The following is a 24,334-nucleotide window of genomic DNA, read 5'->3' as shown; positions in this document are numbered from 1 at the left end:
ACAGAACAATACTTCATCTGTCAGATGCTGTTTTGTTTGTGGCAGATGGTGAAGTAAACTCACAGTACAGAGGAGAGGGGAAATCCTCATAGTCTTTCAAAGCACAGGAGTAGCTGTCTGCATTAAAAAAATCGGCTGTATAAGAAGATTCTTCTGCAGAGATTTTGTGTCCATTTATGTACCAGACATAGGTGACGTGATGAGGTAAAAGACAACTGCTGAGACATTCCAGTTCTAACTTGGAAGACTGTGAATCAATTCTCTGCACCTGAAGATCTGGATCTGTGGAGGAGAAATAAGGTCATCTTACACAAAACTGTCAAACATACAGACAAACATAACTGATAGTTTTGTTTATTGTTGTTGTTAAAATAATTAACACAGAAATCCATCCATCCATCTTCTTCCGCTTATCCGAGATCGGGTCGCGGGGGCAGCAGCCTAAGCAGGGAGACCCAGACTTCCCTCTCCCCAGCCACTTCGTCCAGCTCTTCCTGGGGGATCCCAAGGCGTTCCCAGACCAGCCGAGCGACATAGTCTCTCCAGCGTGTCCTAGGTCCCGGGGTCTCCTCCCAGTGGGACTTGCCCAGAACACCTCACCTGGGAGGCGTCCAGCAGGCATCCGGACCAGATGCCCGAGCCACCTCATCTGGCTCCTCTCAACGCGGAGGAGCAGCGGCTCTACTCCGAGTCTCTCCCAAATGGCCGAGCTTCTCACCCTACCTCTAAGGGAGAGCCCAGACACCCTGCGAAGGAAACTCATTTCAGCTGCCTGTATCCGTGATCTTGTTCTTTCGGTCACGACCCACAGCTCATGACCATAGGTGAGGGTGGGAACGTAGATCGACCGGTAAATCGAGAGCTTCGCCTTTCGACCCAGCTCTTTCTTCACCACGACAGACCGGTGCAGAGACCGCATCACTGCAGACGCTGCGCCGATCCGCCTGTCGATCTCTCGCTCCATTCTTCCCTCACTCGTGAACAAGACCCCGAGATACTTGAACTCCTCCACTTGGGGCAGGGTCTCATTTCCAACCTGGAGAGGGCATTCCACCCTTTTCCGACTGAGGACCATGACCTCAGATTTGGATGTGCTGATTCTCATCCCAGCCGCTTCACACTCAGTTGTGAACCGTTCGAGTGAGAGCTGAAGGTCACGTCCTGATGAAGCCAACAGAACCAAATCATCCGCAAAAAGCAGAGACCCAATCCTGAGGCCACCAAACTGGACGCCCTCAACGCCCTGGCTGTGCCTAGAAATTCTGTCCATGAAAGTTATGAACAGAACAGAAATGAGTCCGACTTACTTCCGGCAATGCGGAGCAAGCTCTGACACCGGTCGTACAAGGACCGAACTGCCCTTATCAGGGGGTCCAGTACCCCATATTCCCGGAGCACCCTCCACAGGATTCCCCGAGGGACATGGTCGAATGCCTTCTCCAGGGCCACAAAACACATGTAGACTGGTTGGGCAAACTCCCATGCACCCTCTGGGACCCTGCCGAGAGTGTAGAGCTGGTCCACTGTTCCACGACCAGGACGAAAACTACATTGCTCCTCCTGGATCTGAGGATCGACTATCCGACGGACCCTCCTCTCCAGGACCCCTGAATAGACCTTACCAGGGAGGTTGAGAAGTGTGATCCCTAACACAGAAATCACGTTACCTTGAACAGACAAAACGACTCCAGGGTTTCCTGTAAATCCGCCACCATCTTTGTCTCTTATGAACCTGAACTTGTACATAGCTGAGTCGCTCTTCTCTACGTTAGTGATTCTCAGAGTGCAGCGTTTCCATCCACGACTGTACATCACACGTCCTGTGAACTGTGAGTCTGTTCTCACATCAACATGTTCATTATTCTGTATTTTAGTAAACCAGAATGATTCAGTAACTGTATAATAGTCAGAACTTGGATATGTGTAGGTGCAGCTTAGTTCCACTGTTGATCCTTCCAAGGCACAGACTTCAGTTTGTGAATAAGTCACTCCCCAGCCTTTCTGACTCTGGACCACTAAAACACAGAGAACAGATGGAACTACAATTAGAAACATGAAAAGATCTGGAGTTTAATTCAGAGTGGAGACGCTGACAGTACTGGTCTTAGTTTTTTAGTCGTAGATTTTGTCTTAGTTTTTAGTGTCCACAGTAAACCGTGACTGGGATTACTCTTTTGGGGCAAGGCTCATACAGTCGCTAGAAAAAGCATGTGAACCCTTTGAGATTTCTTGGATTTCTGCATCAATTGGTCATCAAATGTATTCTGATCTTCATCTAATTCACAACAATAGACAAACACAGTCTGCTTAAACTAATACTGCAAAAAAATGATATGTTTTCATGTTTTTATTGAACAAACCATGTAAACATTCACAGTGCAGGGTGGAAAAAATATGTAAACCCCTAGGCTAAAGACTGGTTGACCCTCCTTTGGCAGCAATAACCTCAACCAAACGTTTCCTGTAGTTGCAGATCAGACCTGCACAACAGTCAGGAGGAATTTTGGACCATTCCTCTTTACAAAACTGTTTCAGTTCAGCAATATTATTCAGATGTCTGGTGTGCATCGCTCTCTTGAGGTCATGCCTCAGCATCTTAATCGGGTTGATGTCAGGACTCTGACTGGGCCGCTCCAGAAGGCGTATTTTCTTCTGTTGAAGCCATTCTGTTGTTGATTTACTTCTATGCTTTGGGTTGTTGTCCTGTTGCATCACCCATCCTCTGTTGAGCTTCAGTTGGTGGACAGATGGTCTTAAGTTTTCCTGTAAAATGTCTTGATAAACTTGGGAATTCATTTTTCCGTCAATGACAGCAATCCGTCCAGGCCCTGAGGCAGCAAAGCAGCCCCAAACCATGATGGTCCCTCCACCATATTTCACAGTTGGGATGAGGTTTTGATGTTGGTGTGCTGTGCCTTTTTTCTCCACACATAGCGTTGTGTGTTCCTTCCAAACAACTCAGTTTTGGTTTCATCTATGGACAGAATATTTTGCCAGTAGTGCTGTGGAACATCCAGGTGCTCTTTTGTAAACTTCAAATGTGCAGCAATGTGTTTTTTTTGGACAGCAGTGGCTTCCTCCATGGTGTCCTCCCATGAACTCCATTCTTGTTTAATGTTTTACTTATTGTAGATTTGTCAACACAAATGTTAGCATGTGCCAGAGATTTCTGTAAGTCTTTAGCTGACACTCTAGGATTCTTCTTCACCTCATTGAGCATTCTGTGCTGTGCTCTTGCAGTCATCTTTACAGGACGACCACGCCTAGGGAGAGTAGCAACAGTGCTGAACCTTCTCCATTTGTAGACAGTCTGTCTTACCATGGACACATGAACATCAAGGCTTTTAGAGATACTTTTGTAACCCTTTCCAGCTTCATGCAAGTCAACAATTCTTGATTGTAGGTCTTCTGAGAGCTCTTTTGTGCCAGGCATGATTCACATCAGGCAATGCTTCTTGAGAACAGCAAATTCAACACTGGGGCAGGGCAGCTTTAACCAACACATCCAATCTCATCACATTGATTGGACTCCAGGTTGGCTGACTCCTGGCTCCAATTAGCTCCAATTAGAGAAGTCATTAGCCTAGGGGTTCACATACTTTTTCCACCCTGCACTGTGAATGTTTAAATGGTTTGATCAATAAAAACAAATGAGAAAATAAGGCGGGTCCCTTAAATGGACTACTTGTGTGTTAAAAATGGGTTTTCAAAGGTTATCTAAACAAAATATCTACATCTAAGGGCAATTTACATTTATTAAAGTAAAAAGGAAAAGAAGTTGAACAATTACGTTGGATTATGCCATATCTGGGGTTTAGGGAACCTCTCTGAGAAAATTCTTGACGTTGTTACAGATGGAGGTAGTCTGTGACCTCCAGCACTCCTAACGAGCCTCTCACTCAGCTCACCTGTCCTCATTGCACTCAGCTGGTGCTCATCAGCCTGGGTAGTCTATAAAAGGAGGTTCTTTCCCTCAGTTTGGTGTGTGACACCAAAGAGCCAACACCTTCAGTTGGTTTCTTTTGGTTTGTGTGATGAGTGTTTTTGAGAGTGTGAGAGTGGTTGTGTTTTGAGGGAAAGAGGGTAAATTCTAGAGTTTTTGTGAGGGTTGATCTCTAAGGAGATTTCTGCACTTAGTGTTTTCTCCCCAACAAGCGATTCTACCTCTGTTGGAGGCCTTTTTACTTTAGTTTGCCAACTTTTGGCAAAATTAGTGGGTGGCTGTGGAGAAGCATAACTCCACTCCATCTTTTAGACCCCAAAGGCCTTATTTTTGTTTTGTATAAAGGTGCAGATTTTCTTTTTGTTACTTTCCCTGTCCATGACCCCTGTCCTTCACGTCATGCGACTTGCAGAAACGTGACATTTGGGGGCTCGTCCGGGATCTGAAACACTTTCCTTTTCTGTACTGATCATTTATATTATTGTAGAACACACAAGTAGCTACATCAAGTCATGGAGTTTCAGTTGGAGTCATTTGTTGAAAACCCAACATGGGAGGCCATTAACACTTGTAAAAAGACAGATCTTCTCAAAATTGCTCAACACTTTAACATTCCTGTGAAAGCAGGGAGCCAAAAGGATGTGGTCAAAGAAGCTGTAGTTATTGGGTTAGTGGAGGGGCAGTTTCTTGGCGAAAATCCTGAAGCAGAACCAGAAAAAGATGACACTGATCCCTCTAGCACTGACCCTGCTACTGAGTCTGAAGTGAAGAACTTGGAGATGAAACTCAAGTTTGAGCAAATCAAGTTAGAGCAAATGAGAATCAAATTAATATATGAAGAGAAAGAAAAAGAACAGGCCATACGTTTGAGAGAACTGGAGCTTGAAGCGCTCCGCATCAAATCTGTACAGCACGGTGGTGCTAGAGAATTTGATTTAGCACGAAACAGCCGACTTGTACCACCATTTAATGAAAGGGAGGTGGATGAGTATTTTACACTTTTTGAGAGAGTTGCCAACACATTAAAATGGCCAGAGGAGTTCAGGCCATTGTTGCTCCAATGTGTGTTGGTGGGGAAAGCCCAAGGTGTTTACGCATCATTGTCCATTGCTCAAAGCTCCGATTACAAGACTGTGAAGGAAGCCATACTCCGTGCGTATGAATTGGTGCCTGAAGCATATAGGCAGCAATTCCGAAAGTTGAAAAAGGAAGAGAGCCAAACTCATGTGGAGTTTGCTCGAGAACAAAAAACCTTATTTGAATGCTGGTGTAAATCACAAGATGTTAAAAACCTGGATGATTTAAAAAACATCATTTTGTTGGAACAGTTCAAACATTGCGTTAATGAAAGAGTTGCTACTTACCTCAATGAGCAAAGTAGTTTAACTCTGGAAAAAGCTGCTGTTTTTGCTGATGAGTTTGCTCTCACTCACAAATTCACTTGCCCATCAAAGTCACCAAGCACCTTCTCTAGTAAAACAAAACTCCCAAATTTCTCAGTGTTCACACCCACTGGGAAGCACACTACTAAAAATCAGGTTGAGTGCCACTATTGCCATGCAAAAGGTCACTTTGTTCGAGACTGTCCAGTGTTACAGAAAAGGGGTGATAAGCCCAAAGCTGTAACTTTACTTGGAAGCCCCCTTATTGATGAAATGTCAGTCCCTGACTTAAAAATTGCGAGTGAGAAAGTGCCAGATGAGTTCAGGCCTTTCACATCTGATGGATTTGTGTCCCTGCTTGGAGATGAGCACAAGAGACCAGTGAAAATACTGCGAGACACTGCAGCGTCACAGTCCATTCTGTTGAGAGGGGTGTTGCCTCTTACTGATGAAATGAAGAGCGGCAACAGCGCTCTTATAAGGGGTGTGGAGATGAATTGGTTTCAAGAACCGTTATTTGTTATTAAGTTGGAATCTGAGATAGTCAGTGGCACTGTTGAGGTAGCCTTAAGGGATGGACTGCCTGTGGGAGGGATCACCTTCCTTTTGGGAAATGACTTGGCTGGTGACAAAGTCTCTGGTCATGTTCCAAATGCTATTGTTACAGAGGTGCCCAGAATTGATGAAGATGATGGGTTAGCTAAGTTGCACCCTCATGTATTTTCATCTTGTGTTGTTACGCGTGCTATGGCAAAGAAGCAAGCCAATGATTCTTGTACTGAAGACGTCAGAGATCATTTGGCTGATCTGTCTGAAACTTTTTTTTGTGCACCAAATGGTGATAACACTCCATGTGTTAAAAGTGAGCACTATGATGGTAATGAAGGTTGTATTTCGGTCAATCACATTGGGTCAAACTCATGTGATGTAGAGTCTGTGGGAACTCATGAGTTGAACCTGCCTTTGAATGGGTCAAAGGTGGGGGAGTCTGTGGAGAAGGTAGGAAACTTCTCTACATCTGGAATTGAGATGTCGCGTAAACAGCTCATTGCTGAGCAAGAGAAAGATGTGTCTTTGTCCCCCTGCTATGTAGATCTTCATTCTGAAGAAGATTGTGCTGGTGCTCTAGTTGGGTACTACAAAAAAGGTGGCGTGTTGATGAGAAAATGGCAAAAACATGCCTTGTTGGAGGACGCCAAACCTGCTGTGTCTCAAGTAGTGGTCCCAAAACCATTTCGGTTGGAGATTCTCAGATTAGCACATGCTGGGAATATGGCTGGCCATCTGGGGGTTAATAAAACATATTATAGAGTTCTGCAGAATTTTTTTTGGCCGGGTCTGAAGACTGATGTGAGAAGTTTTTGTAAAACATGTAAAGTGTGTCAATTTACAGGTAAACCAAACCAAGTGGTGCCAGTTGCACCCTTGCAGCCCATACCTGCTTTTGATGAGCCATTCAGCAAAGTGCTGGTGGAGTGTGTGGACCCCTGGGATGAGGGTGTTCAAGTTTTGTTTGCAAAGAGAAAAATCTTGGAAGATCGAAAAGCTCGTTCTCGATCATTTGATGTTGAGGATCAGATGTTGATTTTGTTGCCTGTTATGTCGCCCCTTGAGGTGCAGTTTTCTGGAAAATGCACTGTAGTAAGGGAGATTAGAAGCTTGGATGGCATTGTGTCAAGACCCGACTTCAGAAAGAAAAAACGATTATGTCCCTTTAACTTGATAATGGTTGTGACACTGATGACCCTGGTTTTGGGATTCTGTGAGATCTACATCTCTACGTCTGATCCTTTGGTGGTTTACACTGACCACAACCCCTTGTTGTTCCTGCAAAGATCGGCCTCCACTAACCGTAGGTTACTCCGTTGGAGTTTAGCTTTGCAGGAGTTTCCACTAAAAATCCAACATGTAAGAGGAAAAGACAATGTAGTTGCTGACTGTCTGTCACGAGTGACGACTGACTAAAATGAGTATTTTTGTTCTTGGTCTAAAGGTTCCTCTACTCAGAGCAGTAGGGTGTTTTTTGTTGTTCTGGTTGTAAACAAATAGTTCATTTCCTAACAGGTTATCTAGTGTTTTTGTACTAGCTTTTTGTGTTTACAGGTGGAGTTAAATGATAGAGTCCTAAAGTAAACATTGTGTTGAATTTGAAGTTCGTTTATGTCAACAAATAAGATTTGTTGTCTTTTTGGGGGGAGGTGTTACAGATGGAGGTAGTCTGTGACCTCCAGCACTCCTAACGAGCCTCTCACTCAGCTCACCTGTCCTCATTGCACTCAGCTGGTGCTCATCAGCCTGGGTAGTCTATAAAAGGAGGTTCTTTCCCTCAGTTTGGTGTGTGACACCAAAGAGCTAACACCTTCAGTTGGTTTCTTTTGGTTTGTGTGATGAGTGTTTTTGAGAGTGTGAGAGTGGTTGTGTTTTGAGGGAAAGAGGGTAAATTCTAGAGTTTTTGTGAGGGTTGATCTCTAAGGAGATTTCTGCACTTAGTGTTTTCTCCCCAACAAGCGATTCTACCTCTGTTGGAGGCCTTTTTACTTTAGTTTGCCAACTTTTGGCAAAATTAGTGGGTGGCTGTGGAGAAGCATAACTCCACTCCATCTTTTAGACCCCAAAGGCCTTATTTTTGTTTTGTATAAAGGTGCAGATTTTCTTTTTGTTACTTTCCCTGTCCATGACCCCTGTCCTTCACGTCATGCGACTTGCAGAAACGTGACAATGTTTATACTTTATTTCTTGTATTTTTATTTTTCACTTTGTCATTAAGGTAAAGAGAGACTTCACCATTTTAATATCCTCAAATTTAAGCATTTGTGTAATATTTCATGTTCTAGCAAGAAATAAATCTCCATTATTTCCACAATGGTCCGATGACGTCTGAGAGCTGGACTTTTACATTGCAGGAACTGATCAGTTTTTCAAAGGGTGTTCTCTTCTAATTTTTGAAACAATATTATCATCCACCATGACTGTTTAATCTGGGAACAGGTTTTCAGGTAAAGCTGCATCCGTGATCTGTTGAATCCTGAATTTGTGATGATGAACTCTGACCTATTTGCTATTTGACCTATTAGTGGCAATAACATTTCTGTTTGACTGTAAAGTTTAAGTAACGTTTATTTGTACAGCACATTTCACAGACAGCAGTCTCAAAGTGCTTTACACAGAAAAAATACAGAAAATATTGATAATATGATGATTAAATATGGAATTTAAAGGGATACGTCAACATTTTGGCAAATTCACCCATTGCCATAATCCCTATAGTCTTAGTAATAGGTTCGTTACCTTCAGTTGTTGGTGCAAGCTATTTTTAGATCGCCACTGCCGAGTTTGGACCTGCTGTGCCAACTCAATGTAGGCAGACAGTATTCCGGCTTTCCCTCATCAAACTCATCAAATACACAATCCAACAACTCCAAAACGCTCTCGTGGACAAGTTGTGACCTGTACATTCACCACGCTATGAAATAATCATGGAACATTACAAGATGGAGATGTTTTAAAGCTAAATGCAAAGCCGGAACTACACTCCAGACATGGCTACTGCACTGTGTCACTCCGCCCAGTGGTTTACTCAAGAAATAGTTCAGAGTATTTGCTTCATGTGTTGTAATGTTACATAAGTATACGTTATTATTTCATAGCGTGTTGAATGTATTCTAATTTTTTGAGACACTGAATTTTGGGTTTCCTTTTCTGTAAGCCATAATCATCAACATTTCAAGAAATAAAGGCTTGAAATATTTCACTCTATGTGTAATGAGTCCATACAATATATGGTTTTCACTTTCAGAAAAGAGTGACAAAAATATTGAACTTTTTCATGATATTCTAATTTTTTGAGATGCACTAGTATGTTCACATAGACATGTCAGGCTCCCTGCTGCCTGTCTCCTTCTCTACCAGGCTTAAAAAAAAGAGGCAAAAACACAAGCACTGATTCAGACAGATATGAGGAGATGTCAAAAATCAGGTGGTGTTGGAGAGGAGGACGTTTTTGTTCCTCTGTCTGCCTTAAAAATTGGCACCACCACCACCATGTATGCTCGTCAGAGTGAAACTTTGAAAAAATATCCGCAGCAATGTCGCGCTGGGAAATGATGTTGCTGGTTGGAAACTTGCATTGATTCACTACAGGTTCAAAAAGTAAATATTTTGTGTGAATAATTTGCACAAAAACATTGCGTATAGAGTGTAAGGACCTTAAGTTTATGAAGTGGAGTTTATATTTTGTGTGTAATTAAATTTAATCACCCTTAAGCCTCCTGAATCTCCCCCATGGAAGAATGGTTTGACCCACACTAGCTCATGCCTGTCAATCTCTCCATTCATAAAACGGTTAATTACTTATTTTTTGAAAGGAAATGCTGATCTATAACTAAGTTTATGATTTCAGTTTGAGAAGAGATCTTTAGTATGATCTAAAAAAGGGGCACTAAGCTGTCTTTTTTATAATTTGTTAATTTTTTTTTACAGGTTTTTAGTTCTCTCTAGCCCTATGTTTTTATTTCCAAATTGTTCCAGAGAGACCGCTGCAGCTGAGGAGAGTTTTGCACACTTCCGGGTTTCAGTGATTTATAGCCTTTCCAGTCACTGTTTTTAAATACATTAATTTGAATTCCCACATTTAGTTATGAGAATATCTGCCATGAGTTTAGTCATGCATTTTTAACATTTAAAATGTTTGAAAAAATAATCTAATATTTGTAATTTGAAAGTGTTTATCAGTTACAAAGTTTGATAAGACGGCGGTACTAGGCTGAAAAAATACTTCACAGAGGGTACATGACTGAAAAAAGGTTGAGAACCACTGATTTAATGTATACATGAGTGCGGTCAAGTTCAACATTTTATTTTGTATTTTATTTTATTTTCTACTATGCATTGTTGGAATGTCAGTGCTTGATAAATATTTACATAATTTTGTCATTGATTTATTCTTTGAAGCATTAATATTAATTTATGCAGTTGCAATTGATTTTTAGTGAGGTTAGTACACGGTCATAGCCATGAATGCAATGGTACTAATAACTGGCATAATAATTTCTTTCGGTGTTCTGGGTTTCGGTTTTTGGCCTTGGTTTCCTCATTTTCGGGTTTCGGTTTCAGCCAAGAACGTTCATTTCAGTGCTTCCCTATCAAAAACATCCCATTCCACCTTGTTCACCATATGGGTCAGAAAAATGCCAAAGGCAACTGTCAACGTCCAATCGTCGCAAAATTCGAACATTTCAAACAGCAGACGGCTCAAAGGACGATGAACTCAACAACCAGTTTCCAAAAGAAATCATGCTGCGCCGTAAACACCTTCAGCCCATCCACAAACACAGGGTACAGCAAGGAAAAAAGGCCGCCATCTCCACTGATAAACTTTACACAGATGGACAGTTATACTGCGATAAGGACAAACCCCCTGGCTCCTCTAACCCCCCCTCATGCTTTCCTGTACTCTCTCTCTACCTCATTAACTAGACACACACACACACACACACACAGGAAAGCACACACCCAGCCCTCTACTCACCCCTACCAACAGCCCCCCTTCCCCTCCCCCACCCCATCCTCTACTCTGATGGCAAACATTACCATACGTCTCTCTGCTAACCCTACTGTGTGCCCTGATCAGCACTGGACTCTTCCCAAACTTTGTTTTGATGTTTTTGGTGAATGTTTATCCACGTTTTTTTTTGTTGTGCCTATCACTTTTTTCGATGTTTTATGTGTTATGCCTGCAGGTACATCTTTGCTATATGTGCAAAAATGTTTACACTCACTCACACACACACACACACACACACACACCCCCCCACACCCTACACACACAGGCACTATACAGTTAATACACACATACACACACACAGACAATACATAGTCGCAAATATAATCTCAATCCTCTTCCTCTAAAATGATGTCAACAAAGTTCCTAACATGGAGCTTAAGGGGAATTGGTTCTCAGGCAAAAAGAATAAAAATAATTAACCAGTTGGCCAAATTACAAGCAGACATATGTTTATTACAAGAAACTCATCTTACTGACTCAGACCAAAATAAACTAAAATCTTCACAATTCACCCACGTCTTCTCCTCAAACTATAATAGCAAACAGAGAAGGGTCTCTATTCTGATTAACAATAAAGTTTCATTTGTTCATAGTTTTACAGTTACAGACCCAGACAGATGTTTCACAATAATAAATATATCAATCAACAATAACCCCATCACATTAGGTATGGTTTACGGCCCAAACACAGACGACCCATCATTTTTTCATAGCTTCTTCTCATCCATCTCCAACAACTCCAACTGTCCAATCATCATAGGAGGAGATTTCAACAGTTATTGATCCATCCATAGACCCAAGTAATAGCACAAACAAACAAACCTGGCAACCATCTGAAACAATTAAACAGTTTGTGAGTGACCTGGGACTTGGCGATAGCAGGCGGCTTCAACATCCATCTACAAGACAATATCCATTCTTCTGACGGGTTCACGGTCATTCTCACGCATTGATCTATTCCTCACCAGCAATTCAATTATATCTAACATTTCACAATCAAAAATCAACCCCATCATCATCAGTGATCACGCTCCAGTAACATCCACATGGAATAAAACCACCCCATACAAACCCAACATCAGATGGCGCCTGAAAACATCCCTCCTAACCGATCCAGAGTTTGATAGTCTCATTAGAAAAGAGTGGGCATCCTTCCTAGAAATAAATGATTCCCCAAAGTCATCTCCGTCTATCATATGGGAAACAGGTAAAGCAGTTTTAAGAGGCAAAATCATCTCACACTCTGTCCACAAAAAAAGAAAGAACAGCAACAAGAAACTGACCTGGAACAAAAAATCAAACATTAAGAGCACATCATCGCTAACAACCCAACAGAAGAATCCCACAACGAACTTGGAAAATACAAATTTAACTTGAATGAAATCCTAAACAAAAAACTCATTTCCACACATAGACTCAGACAAGAACATTTCCATATTAGCAATAAATCTGGCAAATACTGAGCAAACCAAATAAAGCAGAATAAAGAAAAAACAACTGTTTCACCATCAGGAACTCAGCAGGGAAGCCAACAAACTCACCTGAAGAAATAATTAACATTTTCGGCCAAGTTACGTTTCATCAGTCCGTTTCCTGGGTATAAAACACACAAGCAGAAACAAAACATGAGCTGTTTTTTCATTTTTCTGTTTTGTGCAAAAAAACAAAAAACAAACAAAAAAATGGAAACGGGTTGTTTTTTCGTTATTTTTTTCATTTTGAGCACAAAACAAAAAAATAGGAAATGGTTCGTTATTTCGTTTTTTCGTTTTCCCCCCAAAAAATGAAAATACCTCTCCATATTTCGTTTCATTGGTGGGCGGGACTTCAAATCCCGCCTGTGCGGTGCCCTTCAAAATAAAGGTCCTACCCTTTAAAATAAAGCTCCTGCTTTGGCAGGCATGGAGAAGCTGACTTTCGTTCTATTGCCTGCACCCATATGCACCTATTCTAAATTAAATTGTAAGTTCGCCTAGGGCACCAAAATGGCTAGAAACGGCCCTGTCCACAACCATCCGTTTCATGAATGTGACGCATTTATTGGATATGAAAAAACATGGTGGTGTGTTGTTCGAGCTGGGTAGGGGTATCTCGAAACTAAAGCCTTTTTTGAGGTCATGCTGCCAGAATAAATCCATATCCATGTATAAATCACGGGGATGTTTATAGGGGATGATTGAAGGCAACGTTGACGCACAGCGACACCTGCTGGTCATTTCAAATACCTACTCTCAGTGTGCCTCGTCGGTCTTGTCTTGTTGTGTCTTGTCGCTGATAAATATCTCTCTCTCACTCAATAGACAGCCTACTTCCGTGTAAACTCTGTACTGTGTACACAACTTGCTTTAATTTAGAATAGGTGCATATGGGGGCAGGCAAAAGAACGAAAGTCAGCTTCTCCATGCCTGCCAAAGCAGGAGCTTTATTTTAAAGGGTAGGACCTTTATTTTGAAGGGCACAGCACAGGCGGGATTCAAAGTCCCGTCCACCAATGAAACGAAATATGGAGAGGTATTTTCATTTTTTGGGTGAAAACGAAAAAACGAAATAACGAACCATTTCCTATTTTTTTTTTGTTTGTTTTGTGCTCAAAATGAAAAAAAAAACGAAATAACAACCCGTTTCCATTTTTTTTGTTGTTGTTGCGCAAAACGGAAAAATGAAAAAAAAACAGCTTGTGTTTTGTTTCTGCTTGTGTGTTTTATACCCGGGAAACGGACTGATATACCTTGGTCATTTTCCAGGAATCTTATGCTAATTTATATTCATCAGAAAATAACCCAAACCAACAAGACATCATTTAATTTGTGAACAACATCAATCAACCACAACTCAATCAAGATCATATCTCTGCTCTAGAAGCTCCAATAACTCATGAACTTTCCACAGCTCTCCGTCTCATGCCCAAACACAAATCACCAGGACCCGATGGCTTCCCTGCTGAGTTCTATAAACATTTCTGGTCAATTCTCTCTCCACTATTCCACAGAGTAATAACTGAAATAAAACAACACTCAAGACTACCTCCACATATGAATACAGCCACAATCTCACTCCTCCTCAAACCCAACAAAGACCCATCACTCCCATCCAGCTACCGTCCCATCTCCCTCCTCAACGTAGATTTAAAAATCATCACTAAAACACTGACTGAGCAAAATCATCCCATCCACCTGATCAGACGGGTTTCATCAAAGGCAGACATTCATCCACCAACACTCACAGATTCTTCAATCTAATGGACTATTCATCACAACAACACACACCCTCTATCATCGTCACACTGAAAAAGCATTTGATAAAGTCAACTGGTCATTTTTCTTCTCTATAGTTATAAATATATCTATAACTAGCAATATAAACATTTAACTATATTTCATCAAAACAGACAGAATCTGAACAGATAGCATTGTATCAACAGTCTACTTAAGAATTAATTCAAACATCAGAAAAGAAAAAATAGCCTAGCAATCTCTGTTCCTACTGTTAAAGTGTTTGGGTTAAAAGCCGAGGGTGAAAGTTTCCACCCCAGCACCCCTACAGGGGTTTCCTTGGACAGATTAGGGCTGTGCTGACACAGACAGAGCAAACTGTGGGCCTAAATCCTCGGGGGGGATGTTCTGTAGTGGAACTTGAAACAGAATGCGTTGCTTTAAAGTGAGTGCTTTAACGGTGCACAGAGGAGACTGCTGGCATTATTTGCCCTTATTGAGGGTATTTCATATTTTTTGTGTTCATAATGTTTCTGCATTATCCCATATTTCTTTATCTCTTTTCAATCTGATATTTTCATATACCTATTTTCACTGAATGTTAAGCTTAAAAATTCCTATTTTGCCTCTGCTAAGCATGTTAGATTGTTTAAAGTAGAAACCCCAAGCTCAAAAAGTTGAATGTAGTACAAGTACACAAAAGTTGTGTGTAGTCAGAGTAAAAGACGGCTGCCTCTGAGCTGTAGGAAGGCTGTCCTCACCCTCCTCCCTAAGAAAGGAGACCTACAGGACATGAACTGGCGCCCTGTCTCTTAACTGTGTGTACTGATTATAAACTGTTGGCTGTAAGAATGAGCTCAACAAGTTGTAGCCCTATTTTGCACACATGTATTTATTTGTTCATGCACTTATTCCTACTTTTGAATCTTAAACTTGGTTTTTACCCTGGCTTTTTTGAGATCTATTGATTTGCTGAGTTTTAAATTTGATCTTAATGGAGGGTACTTCACCCTCTTTTAAGCCTAATTCTGCTTTACTGATGGAACCTTGAGCACTTTAATGTTTTACCTTTGTTTCTGGCATATTGTTTCACCTTTCAGAGGATGGGTGGGAGGTAGGCTGTTATTTCTTGGAGGTTTTAAATAACCTACATTTTTTCTGTTTGTTTCTCATTGCTTCTGTGATCTGCATTTTTAAATGGATGTTGTAATCTCACTGACTGCAAAACAAATCTACCTATGGGTACAAATAAAGTAACCTAAACCTGAACCTGAGAAAAGTGATGGAGCATGTCATACATGTAGATCAAACTTACTGTGTACCCAGCAGGTTGATTACTGACATCATCACTCTAAATCAGGACATTTCGGACCTCTCTGGTTCATTGGGCAGTAAGCTTGGTCTGATTTCTCTAGACCAGGGGTTCTCAAATGGTGTGACAAGACACATTAATGTGCCTTAAGGCAAGTCAAGGTGCCATACGTTATTACTACAACTTTATGACAAGTACTGTAGCCAGGCCTGCCCACAGATCTGGACTCCAGAAAATCCTCACAGAATGAGCCCTCCTATGTAAGTGTTGGGTCAGTAGCATTGGTGCTAGCTTCATGGCTAACAGTTACCTCATTAAGAGCTGGAAAGCATGGCAAGCTATTATTGGGTTGAATTGGTGTTAAAAATATTCATTCATGCAATTTTTAACCAAGTTAACTAATTTTAGCCTTTTTTGCCTCTTCTTATAAATAACTTTTGACCCATTGTTGCCATTTCTTGAGAACTTTTTGCCACATTTAATTTATGAGTTTTTTTTTTACTGTAGCATCAGGCTGAAACGTTAGAAAATTGAAAAGAGAGAAGAGGGTCTGAATGTTGCCCCTGACTAAAACTAAGACTATGTCTAAAAAAGCTGCCAAAGTTAACACTGCATTGAATGGGAATGTGAAAACAGCTTATTGAGAGTCGAGGAACTTCCTCACCATTCAGTGTGGTGTCTAAATGTGCTGAGACTTTGAAAAAAAAACTGTGAAACCGTTTTTCGAGATGATAAGGCGTCAAGATGTGTTAAAAGTTTGGTTCCTTTTTTAGTGGTTATTTTTCTCTAATAAAGGAAATGCAGTAACTTTGAATTACATTCATCACTTACAGCACAAGTCATAAAAACCCTCTCTTACTGTTGAGGAGGTATTATATTTTCTATATAACTATAGTAATTGTTTCATAGTTATCAGGAAATATGTGTGTGTGTGTGTGTGTGTACATTTAGGAGTGTGTAGCTACACTTAGGCTGAAGATATAAAAAGCCTTTGTTGAGACAGCTTCGGGGTCTCACTCTTGTACCACTGTCCTGTAATAAACATGGCGTCAAGGCAGCATTCAACTCATTCTGACTCCTGACTTTTCTTTTAATGTAGTATTTCTTGCTACAACATATATCCTCAGCCTATAAACCCCTAAAACGATCCCATCCTCATCGCCAATATATGTTGTAGCAAGAAATACTACATTAAAGAAGAGTCAGGAGTCAGAATGAGTTGATGCAGCCTTGATGTTTATTACAGGACAGTGGTACAAGAGTGAGACCCCGAACCTGTCTCAACAAAGGCTTTTTATATCTCCAGCCTAAGTGTAGCTACACACTCCTAAATGTACACACACACACACACACATATTTCCTGATAACTATGAAACAATTACTGGAACTGAACAATGGTCCAGTAAACATTTACTCCTTAGGAACTTTCCAGGGTTGAGCCAAAGCTGGGCCAAAGTCTGGGGACAGCCAGTGTAATATGTTTCAGTGCAAAACACAATATACTTATATAGAAAATATAATACCTCCTCACTGTACAGTGCTAAAAAACACTTTTGATATTTATGGAAAAAAAAAGTTTGAAAACTTTAAACTCACTAAGATGTGGAAACACGGTGATACAAAAACACACTTCAGAAAAAAATCGCACACATGAAGAACACACACAGATCTACTAAAGCTCTCATTCTGAGCCTTCACTTCTAAAATACACACAAACACTTCAGTTCTGTTCTGAATGAATGATTGAATACAGTACCTGGTACAGACAGAAACAAGATAGCCAATCCAGTCACTGCTGCTCTCACAGTCATGGCTGCTCCTCTTCTCCCTGTTTGACTTCAGAAATACAGAATAAGACACTGGCAGAAGGACTGAACATGACCTGAGTCAATCAAGAATCATATCAATAACTAAGTCTACTTACAACAGGGAGGAGATGTTTACTCTGCAGCAAACGTTCCTCTCTGGTCATTAGAAGGAAGAAGTTAAGCTGTTAAAGTGAACTACTTCCTTCCCCTTCCAAATTATTAACATGAATGAAGTTGGTGATTTTTCTTAAAGCCGTATAAGGCCCTAATAATGCTGACTGACTAATGCTTGGTATGAAGATCAAATCTAGTATGTCCAGGAACTTCTCAGTAACCACAGGGACAATAGTGGACAGTGGAGTGGGAAACTCTTCACTGACCTCTCCCTAACTGAGGGATTCCTTCCTCATCTACACCAAACTTCCTGTCCACCATCTTCCCTCTGGATGCTCCAGGACCTACAAGGCTTGATCTTCATGGCCATCCTCTTGAGATTCTTACTGAGCCCTCTAGTAGCTTTGTTGTACATGTCTTGTTGAAGAGTGAAGATGATGAAGAGAAACCTCAGACCTCACAGCTTCATGAGAGACAAAATGAACAGCTGGAAACAGGAGCTGATGGAGGACTGTGAAGACTCTTCTGGAGCTGAGAGTGATGACAGTGATGATTGGAGGGTTACCAGAGTAGATCAGTCAGGTTCAAACTCTGAAAAACATAGATAAAAGTCACAAGGACAAGAAAACAAATAGATGCTATGAGTGTGGTAAAACCTTGTCAACAAGACAGAGTCTGACACTACACATGAGAACCCCCCCCCCCCCACACACACACACACACACATACACTATCCCTTTTCAGTTCAATTATTTGTTCTGTTTTTTGATATCTGTTGTAATAAATGCTGTTATTTTGCAAGATTTGGTGATTGGTGTTTGAGGTGATAGAATGAGTCGATTTTGTGATTATCTTTTTTTTCATAATTTCATGAAGTTTGCTGCAGAAAAATGGGAAATTGCAGGTAAAATCATTTTTTTCACTTTGTTTTGCACGGGAGGTCAAAAAATGTGTTTGTAATGGAAGTCTATGTTACAAACTTTGTAGTGAACAAAGCAAACGTAACTTTTTTGGACCACTGACATTATGCAAAAAGTAATAATGCACCAAAGTCAATCTTCTCATGTATTATCAGTGTAGTTAAGCCAGTGATACTGATAACAAAGTCAAAACATTTTTTTGAATATTGACTTCTGGTGTATTTTACAAAAAAAAATGTCATATGGAAAAGCACATGAGACTTCACACTGGAGAGAAACCGTTTAGCTGCTCTGAGCGTGGAAAAAAATGTAATACAAAATATAATCTGACACAACACATGAGATCCCATACAGGAGAAAAACCTTTAAGCTGCTCTGTTTGCTTAAAAAATGTACACAGAAAGTTAACCTGCAAACCCACATTAGAACTTACTTCAATGGTGACACTTCCAGCTAATCTGAGTGCAGTAAAAGATTCCAAAGCAAATACATTCTGTGCAGACATTTTAGAGTTCACACAGGAGAGAGACCCTTCAGCTGCTCTGATTGTGGCACAGGATTCATTGATAAGGGAGTTTTGACCAGACACATGAGAGTGCACACATGAGAGAGACCCTTCTGCTGCTCCTTGTGCAATAAAACATTTAGGCAAAATTAGGGATGCACGATATTGGATTTTTGCCAATATGCCGGTATTTTAAAACACATTTTGGCCGATACCAATATTTAATAACACCAACTACCCCCCCCCAAAAAAAACCAAAAAAAAAAAAAACAAAACAAAACAAAAACAAAACACCAATTCCATCCTGGACTACAATTTTTCTAAAAAAAAATATTGATAGTCTATTTTTGTAGAAACGGACAGAACATTTAATTTTTATCAAAAATGGAGGATATATTACTTTCTTTTTTCAAATTACAGCCATACAAAAATGAAAAAACTTAGAGTAATGTCTTTGGGTTACATGTGCATTAAATGCTACTTGTATTTTTAACAGTACAGCCAAAGTCATCTGCATCTTTGAGGGTAATAAACAGCAGCAAAATAACCTGCTGACACTGAGCTCCACAGTGCAAAACAGAAATAGCTTATAAATTAAGACTGATTCTCCTTATTACTCTGCCAGTTTGCAGGATGGCTCCCTGACATTCTCCTGATACAGTGCTTTAAATAACAAGATGAGATATTCCTTTATTAGTCCCACAAGGGGAAATTCCAATTTACAGCAGCAAAAGTAATATACACAAAGCAGGCCACTGGCAACAGAAACACAATAGTACAAGAGGACAAATAATAGTAGTATTACAAAAGCATTAATAAATACTGAAGTACAAAAATATGGAATGCAAAAAATGTCACATTACAAATTATAAATTATATTTACAAACGGTTATGTACAGGTTGGATATATTACAGACTGGGTGTGGTGGAGATATTTATATGTACACCAATATACACATTTATATACACAAATATATTTATAAACATGTGTACCGATTATACATTTAAGTATTATTTATTGCACAGATTATTTTGAGCAGTTTTTGTTGTAGAGCCTAACAGCTGCAGGACAGAAAGACCTGCGATACCTCTCCTTCACACACTTTAGGTGGATCATCCTGTCACTAATGAGTGCATGTTTGAGAGGGTGGGAGTCTTTGTCCATCATGGAGGACAGCCTGGCTGTCATCCTCCTCTCCTCCACAGGTTCCAGAGGGCATCCCAGGACAGAGCTGGCCATCTTACCAGTTTGTCCAGCCTCTTCCTGTCAGCTGCTGTGATGCTGCTACCCCAGCAGACCACGTCATAGAAGATGGCCGAGGCCACAACAGAGTCATAGAAGGTCTTCAGGAGTGCCCCCGCACCCCAAAAGACCTCATCCTCCTGAGCATGTAGGGTCTGCTCTGACCTACAGTGGTGTTATCAGTCCAGTCCAGTTTATGGTTCAGATGAACACCCAGGTACTTATAAGATGTCTCCATCTCAATGTCCCTTCCCTGGATGTTCACTGGTGATGGGGGGAGTGGGGGCGCCAACAAAAGTCCACAACCAGCCCCTTGGTCTTACCAGCGTTAATCTGGAGGTGGTTGCGCTGGCACCAGTCCACAAAGTCCTGGATGAGTCCTCTGTACAACCGGTCGTCCCCATCAGTGATGAGGCCGACGATGGCAGAGTCGTCAGAGAACTTCTGCAGGTGGCAGGTGGGTGAAAGGTGGGAAAAGTCAGCAGTGTAGAGGGTGAAGAGGAACGGCGCCAGCACCGTTCCCTGGGGGGCCCCGATACTCGGAGGACAGTCTCTGACACACAGTCCCGGGTCCTCACATACTGTGGGCAGTTGGTGAGATAGTCCACAATCTAGCATGTGAGGTGTTGGTCCACTCCAGACAGCACCAGCCCGTCTCTCAGGATATCCGGCCTGATGGTGTTGAAAGCACTACTGAGGTCCAGGAAGAGGACCCGAACAGAGCTCCCAGGCGACTCCAGGTGAGAAAGAGCTCGATGGAGGAGGAAGATGATGGCATCGTCCACACCGATGCCAGACTGGTACACGAACTGTAGCGGGTCCATGGATGAGCTCACCAGGGGGTGCAGGTGGTCAAGGACCAGCCGCTCCAGGGCCTTCATGAGGTGGGATGTTAGAGCCACCGGCCTGTAGCAGCTAGGATCCTTGGGATGCAGGGTCACTGGCACGGGTACCAGGCAGGACATCTTCCAGAGGCTTGGTACCCTTCCCAGTTTCAGGCTCAGGTTGAACAGATGTCCAATGATCCCACTCAGCTGGTCTGAGCAGGACCTGGGGAGCCTGGAACTGAGGCTGTCCGGTCCTGCAGCCTTCCTGGTCTTAATCCTTCTGAGCTGATCCCTCACCTGGAGAGATGTGAGGGACAGGTTGGAGCAGGGGGGCTGTGTGTCTTGGGGTGTAGATGGGGGGCTGGAAGGAACAGTGGGGGGTGGAGGTGGAGGTGGTGAGCTGAATACTGTAGGGGGGAGGTGAGGGGGGGACTTGGGCAAAGTGCTGGGAGATTAGAGGAGGGGGGCATCTGCAGGGCTGACACAGCTGGGGGAGGGGCAGATGTCTCCTCAAACCCACAGAAGTAGGAGTTTAGTTCATCTGCCCACTTCTGATCCCAGCTGCCTGGGAGTTTGGCTCCTGGTGGCCTGAGATGGTTGTCAGGCCTCTCCAAACTTCCCTGGTGTTGTTCTCCCGCAGCTGTTCCTCCATCTTCTTCCTCGATCTGTCCTTCCCCTCCCTGATTTTCCTCCTCAGCTCCCTCAGCTCCCGCCAGCCCCCCTACTTTCCTCTTACCGCTCCTCTCTGTCCTGTCCGCCTGTATCAGGGAAAATCCATCCAGCGTTACGGTCACATCTGTGTGCTGCGTGCTCAGCCATGTCTCCACAGAGACACAGAGCCGGCCCGAGGCATAAGCAACATAAGCGGCTGCTTAGGGCCCCGTCGCAACCAGGGGCCCCAAGAACGAGGAAGTGAATGTTCACAAGCAGTTCAGAAGCAAACTATAGTGAGATCAGCCAGGCTGTGGAGGGAATGAGGTGCTGAGAGTAAAGGTCAGGAAGAAACAGAGCCCCACCTCAGATTCAATAGTTTAAGTCCATGTTTACACCGAGGGATTCATATAACACTGTTTTAGGCTGTTTCTCAAGTCTGTTCATTAAAATGAATATTTACGTAATGTTCTTGAACGCACCACACAACAGTCAAACAGCGTCTCTGCACTGGAGCAGTACAGGCATGCTAACACTAACTAGAGTCCTGTTAAAGTGGTGGTTTTCTTAAGTTTCTGTTACCAAATGACTCCACACACAGTTTAGTCTCTTCTTAGCGGGAAGCTGAGCTGTGTAGAGTCTAACTGTTTTAGTACGGACCGGGAGAAAGGACATAAAGAGGATAAAAGTTAGCAGACTCGTCGTCATGCCCTCCTGCACACAGACAGCATCTGCAGACCACAGGGATAGATAAATACGATCACAGGTAAGACACGGTTTAATGAATTTATCCAGATTATGATTAACATAATTATGGAGTAATGGCGTGACTTTATAGATCCGTAGCCTGTTATTTTTGTGTTTAATGAGGAAAATGAAGCTTGCATCAAGCCCTTATATCTGACTATGGGGGGGATTTCATGTTAATACTGATCATTAAAGAGCTGTGTAGTGACTAGTCCTAAACTTAGCCGCTACCGGCTGATAGTGGGCATGAAGATGTTACGATGTGTACTCAGTTCATGAAAACAAAACAAACTGATCAGAGAAGTCGCCGATTTAACTCCAAAAAGGCGTTTTATTAACACTCAACGTTTCCTTCAGCTTCCAACAAGCCTATGATTGAAATTAATACAAATAATATAAAAGAAAACCGAGCACAGTGGAAAACTGTTGGGCTCCTTCCTCTTCAACCACTTCTACATAATTAACACAAACCTTTAACACCAGTTGCTGGCTTCAGCCTGCACCAAAGGCCACTTCATTGACCTCTGGTGGCTCGGAGAAAAAAATTAAAGCAAAGTGAATACATGGCTCTTACACACCAGCCCCTAATTGCTTCTGGCAGAAGACAGAACAATTATAAAAAAAATATTTAAAAGGAGCCATAAAAAATGCAAAGAACAAACCCATACTATAATACTATAATAGTTCCACAATTTACAAAATTGCTTATTGCCTGAGTGGTGAATACACAAAGTTGACACCAATCTTTACTCTGTCGCTTCACACAATAAACAGATTTTAGTTACAGGTCTTTCAATGACACTCGTCTTAGTTTGAAGACTGACAGAACGGACAAGGCCCTTTTTTTCTGGAAAGGTTTTCAATATCTGTCCAAGCAGCCAGGATCCTCGTGGTGCTGAGGAATCCACAACAACAACGACGTCTCCGGGCATAAAACTTCTCCTTTCCTTCATCCATCTTTGCCGTTCCTGTAACAATGGGAGATATTCGTGTACCCATCTTTTCCAGAAGAGATTAGCAATATAATAGACCTGCTTCCATCTTCTGTTTGCATAAAGATCTGTCTTTTCAAACAATCCTGGTGGTAGAATAGGTTTCCCTTTCATGAGAAGCAAGTGGTTTGGTGTCAACGCCTCCAGGTCATTTGGATCTTCAGACAGTTTTGTGATGGGGCGATCGTTTAGCATTGCCTCGGCTTCACAGAGCACAGTTTGAAAACTTTCATCGTCCAAGACATGCTGACGGAGTACAGAGCTCAAAATTTTTCTGATCATCCGAATGATGCGCTCCCACACGCCGCCGTGATGTGAACCAGCGGGTGGATTGAAGCTCCATTTAATTCCTCTTTGTGCCATGGCTTTTTCAATGTGGTTGTGATTTAAAGAGGCTAAGGCTTCCCTAAGCTCCCTTTCTGCCCCCACAAAGTTGGTCCCACTGTCAGATCTCAAATGAGAAACCTGTCCTCTCCTACAGATGAATCTTCTCAGAGCGTTTATGCAAGAGTCTGTATCGAGAGAGTAGGCTACCTCCAAGTGAACGGCTCTACTAGCCATGCAAGTGAAGATCACTCCATACTGTTTGACGATGTTACATCCTCTTTTCACATTGATGGGGCCAAAGTAATCCACACCAACATTAGTAAAAGGAGGGAGATCGGGAACAACTCTCTGCCATTTTTTGTTCTCCGGTCTTTCCTCTGTAACGCCTGCAGAATTTGCATCTTCCTATGATTTTTGTTACAGCAGAATTGGCGTTTGTGATCCAGTATTTTTTCCTAACATTGGAAAGAACATGATTTCTTCCCCCATGGCTCAGCCTTTCATGAAAGTGACGGAGTATTAGGTTGGAGACATGCTGGTCATTTGACAAGATGAGGGGGTGCTCTATGTCCTCAGGCATGGTTGCTTTATTTAGTCAACCTCCGACCCTCAGAAGACCTCCTTCCAAGATTGGATCCAGTTTGTAAATGGTGCTTCCTTTCTTTACTCCTGAGTTATTGTGTAATGCAGCAATTTCTTGATGGAACACCTCTCGCTGGCAGAAGGAAATTATTGCTGTCTCGGCACATGAGAGATCATCCAATGTCACTTTCTGATTACCTAGTGAA

The 24,334-nt window shown here is 42.0% G+C and overlaps 2 protein-coding genes across 2 annotated transcripts in view; both read right to left on the bottom strand.

Moving 5' to 3' along the window:
• LOC121521897 (B-cell receptor CD22-like) overlaps nt 1-17,365 on the bottom strand; it is a 37,814-nt gene extending 20,449 nt beyond the window's left edge. Inside the window, exons 1-4 of the mRNA XM_041806096.1 lie at nt 17,337-17,365; nt 17,169-17,248; nt 1,668-2,015; nt 64-282 (exon numbers count right to left, since the gene is read on the bottom strand). Coding sequence (XP_041662030.1) covers nt 64-282; nt 1,668-2,015; nt 17,169-17,223 — 622 coding nt within the window. The 5' untranslated portion in view covers nt 17,224-17,248; nt 17,337-17,365. The remainder of the gene's footprint in view (nt 1-63; nt 283-1,667; nt 2,016-17,168; nt 17,249-17,336) is intronic.
• LOC121521899 (oocyte zinc finger protein XlCOF6-like) overlaps nt 1-24,334 on the bottom strand; it is a 310,080-nt gene that overhangs the window by 247,494 nt on the left and 38,252 nt on the right. The window lies entirely within an intron of this gene.

The sequence above is a fragment of the Cheilinus undulatus genome, linkage group 14 (assembly GCF_018320785.1).
Source record: "Cheilinus undulatus linkage group 14, ASM1832078v1, whole genome shotgun sequence".
Lineage (NCBI taxonomy): Eukaryota > Metazoa > Chordata > Actinopteri > Labriformes > Labridae > Cheilinus > Cheilinus undulatus.
Note: the sequence above shows the minus strand (reverse complement) of the source record. Positions and strands in the feature narration are given on the sequence as shown.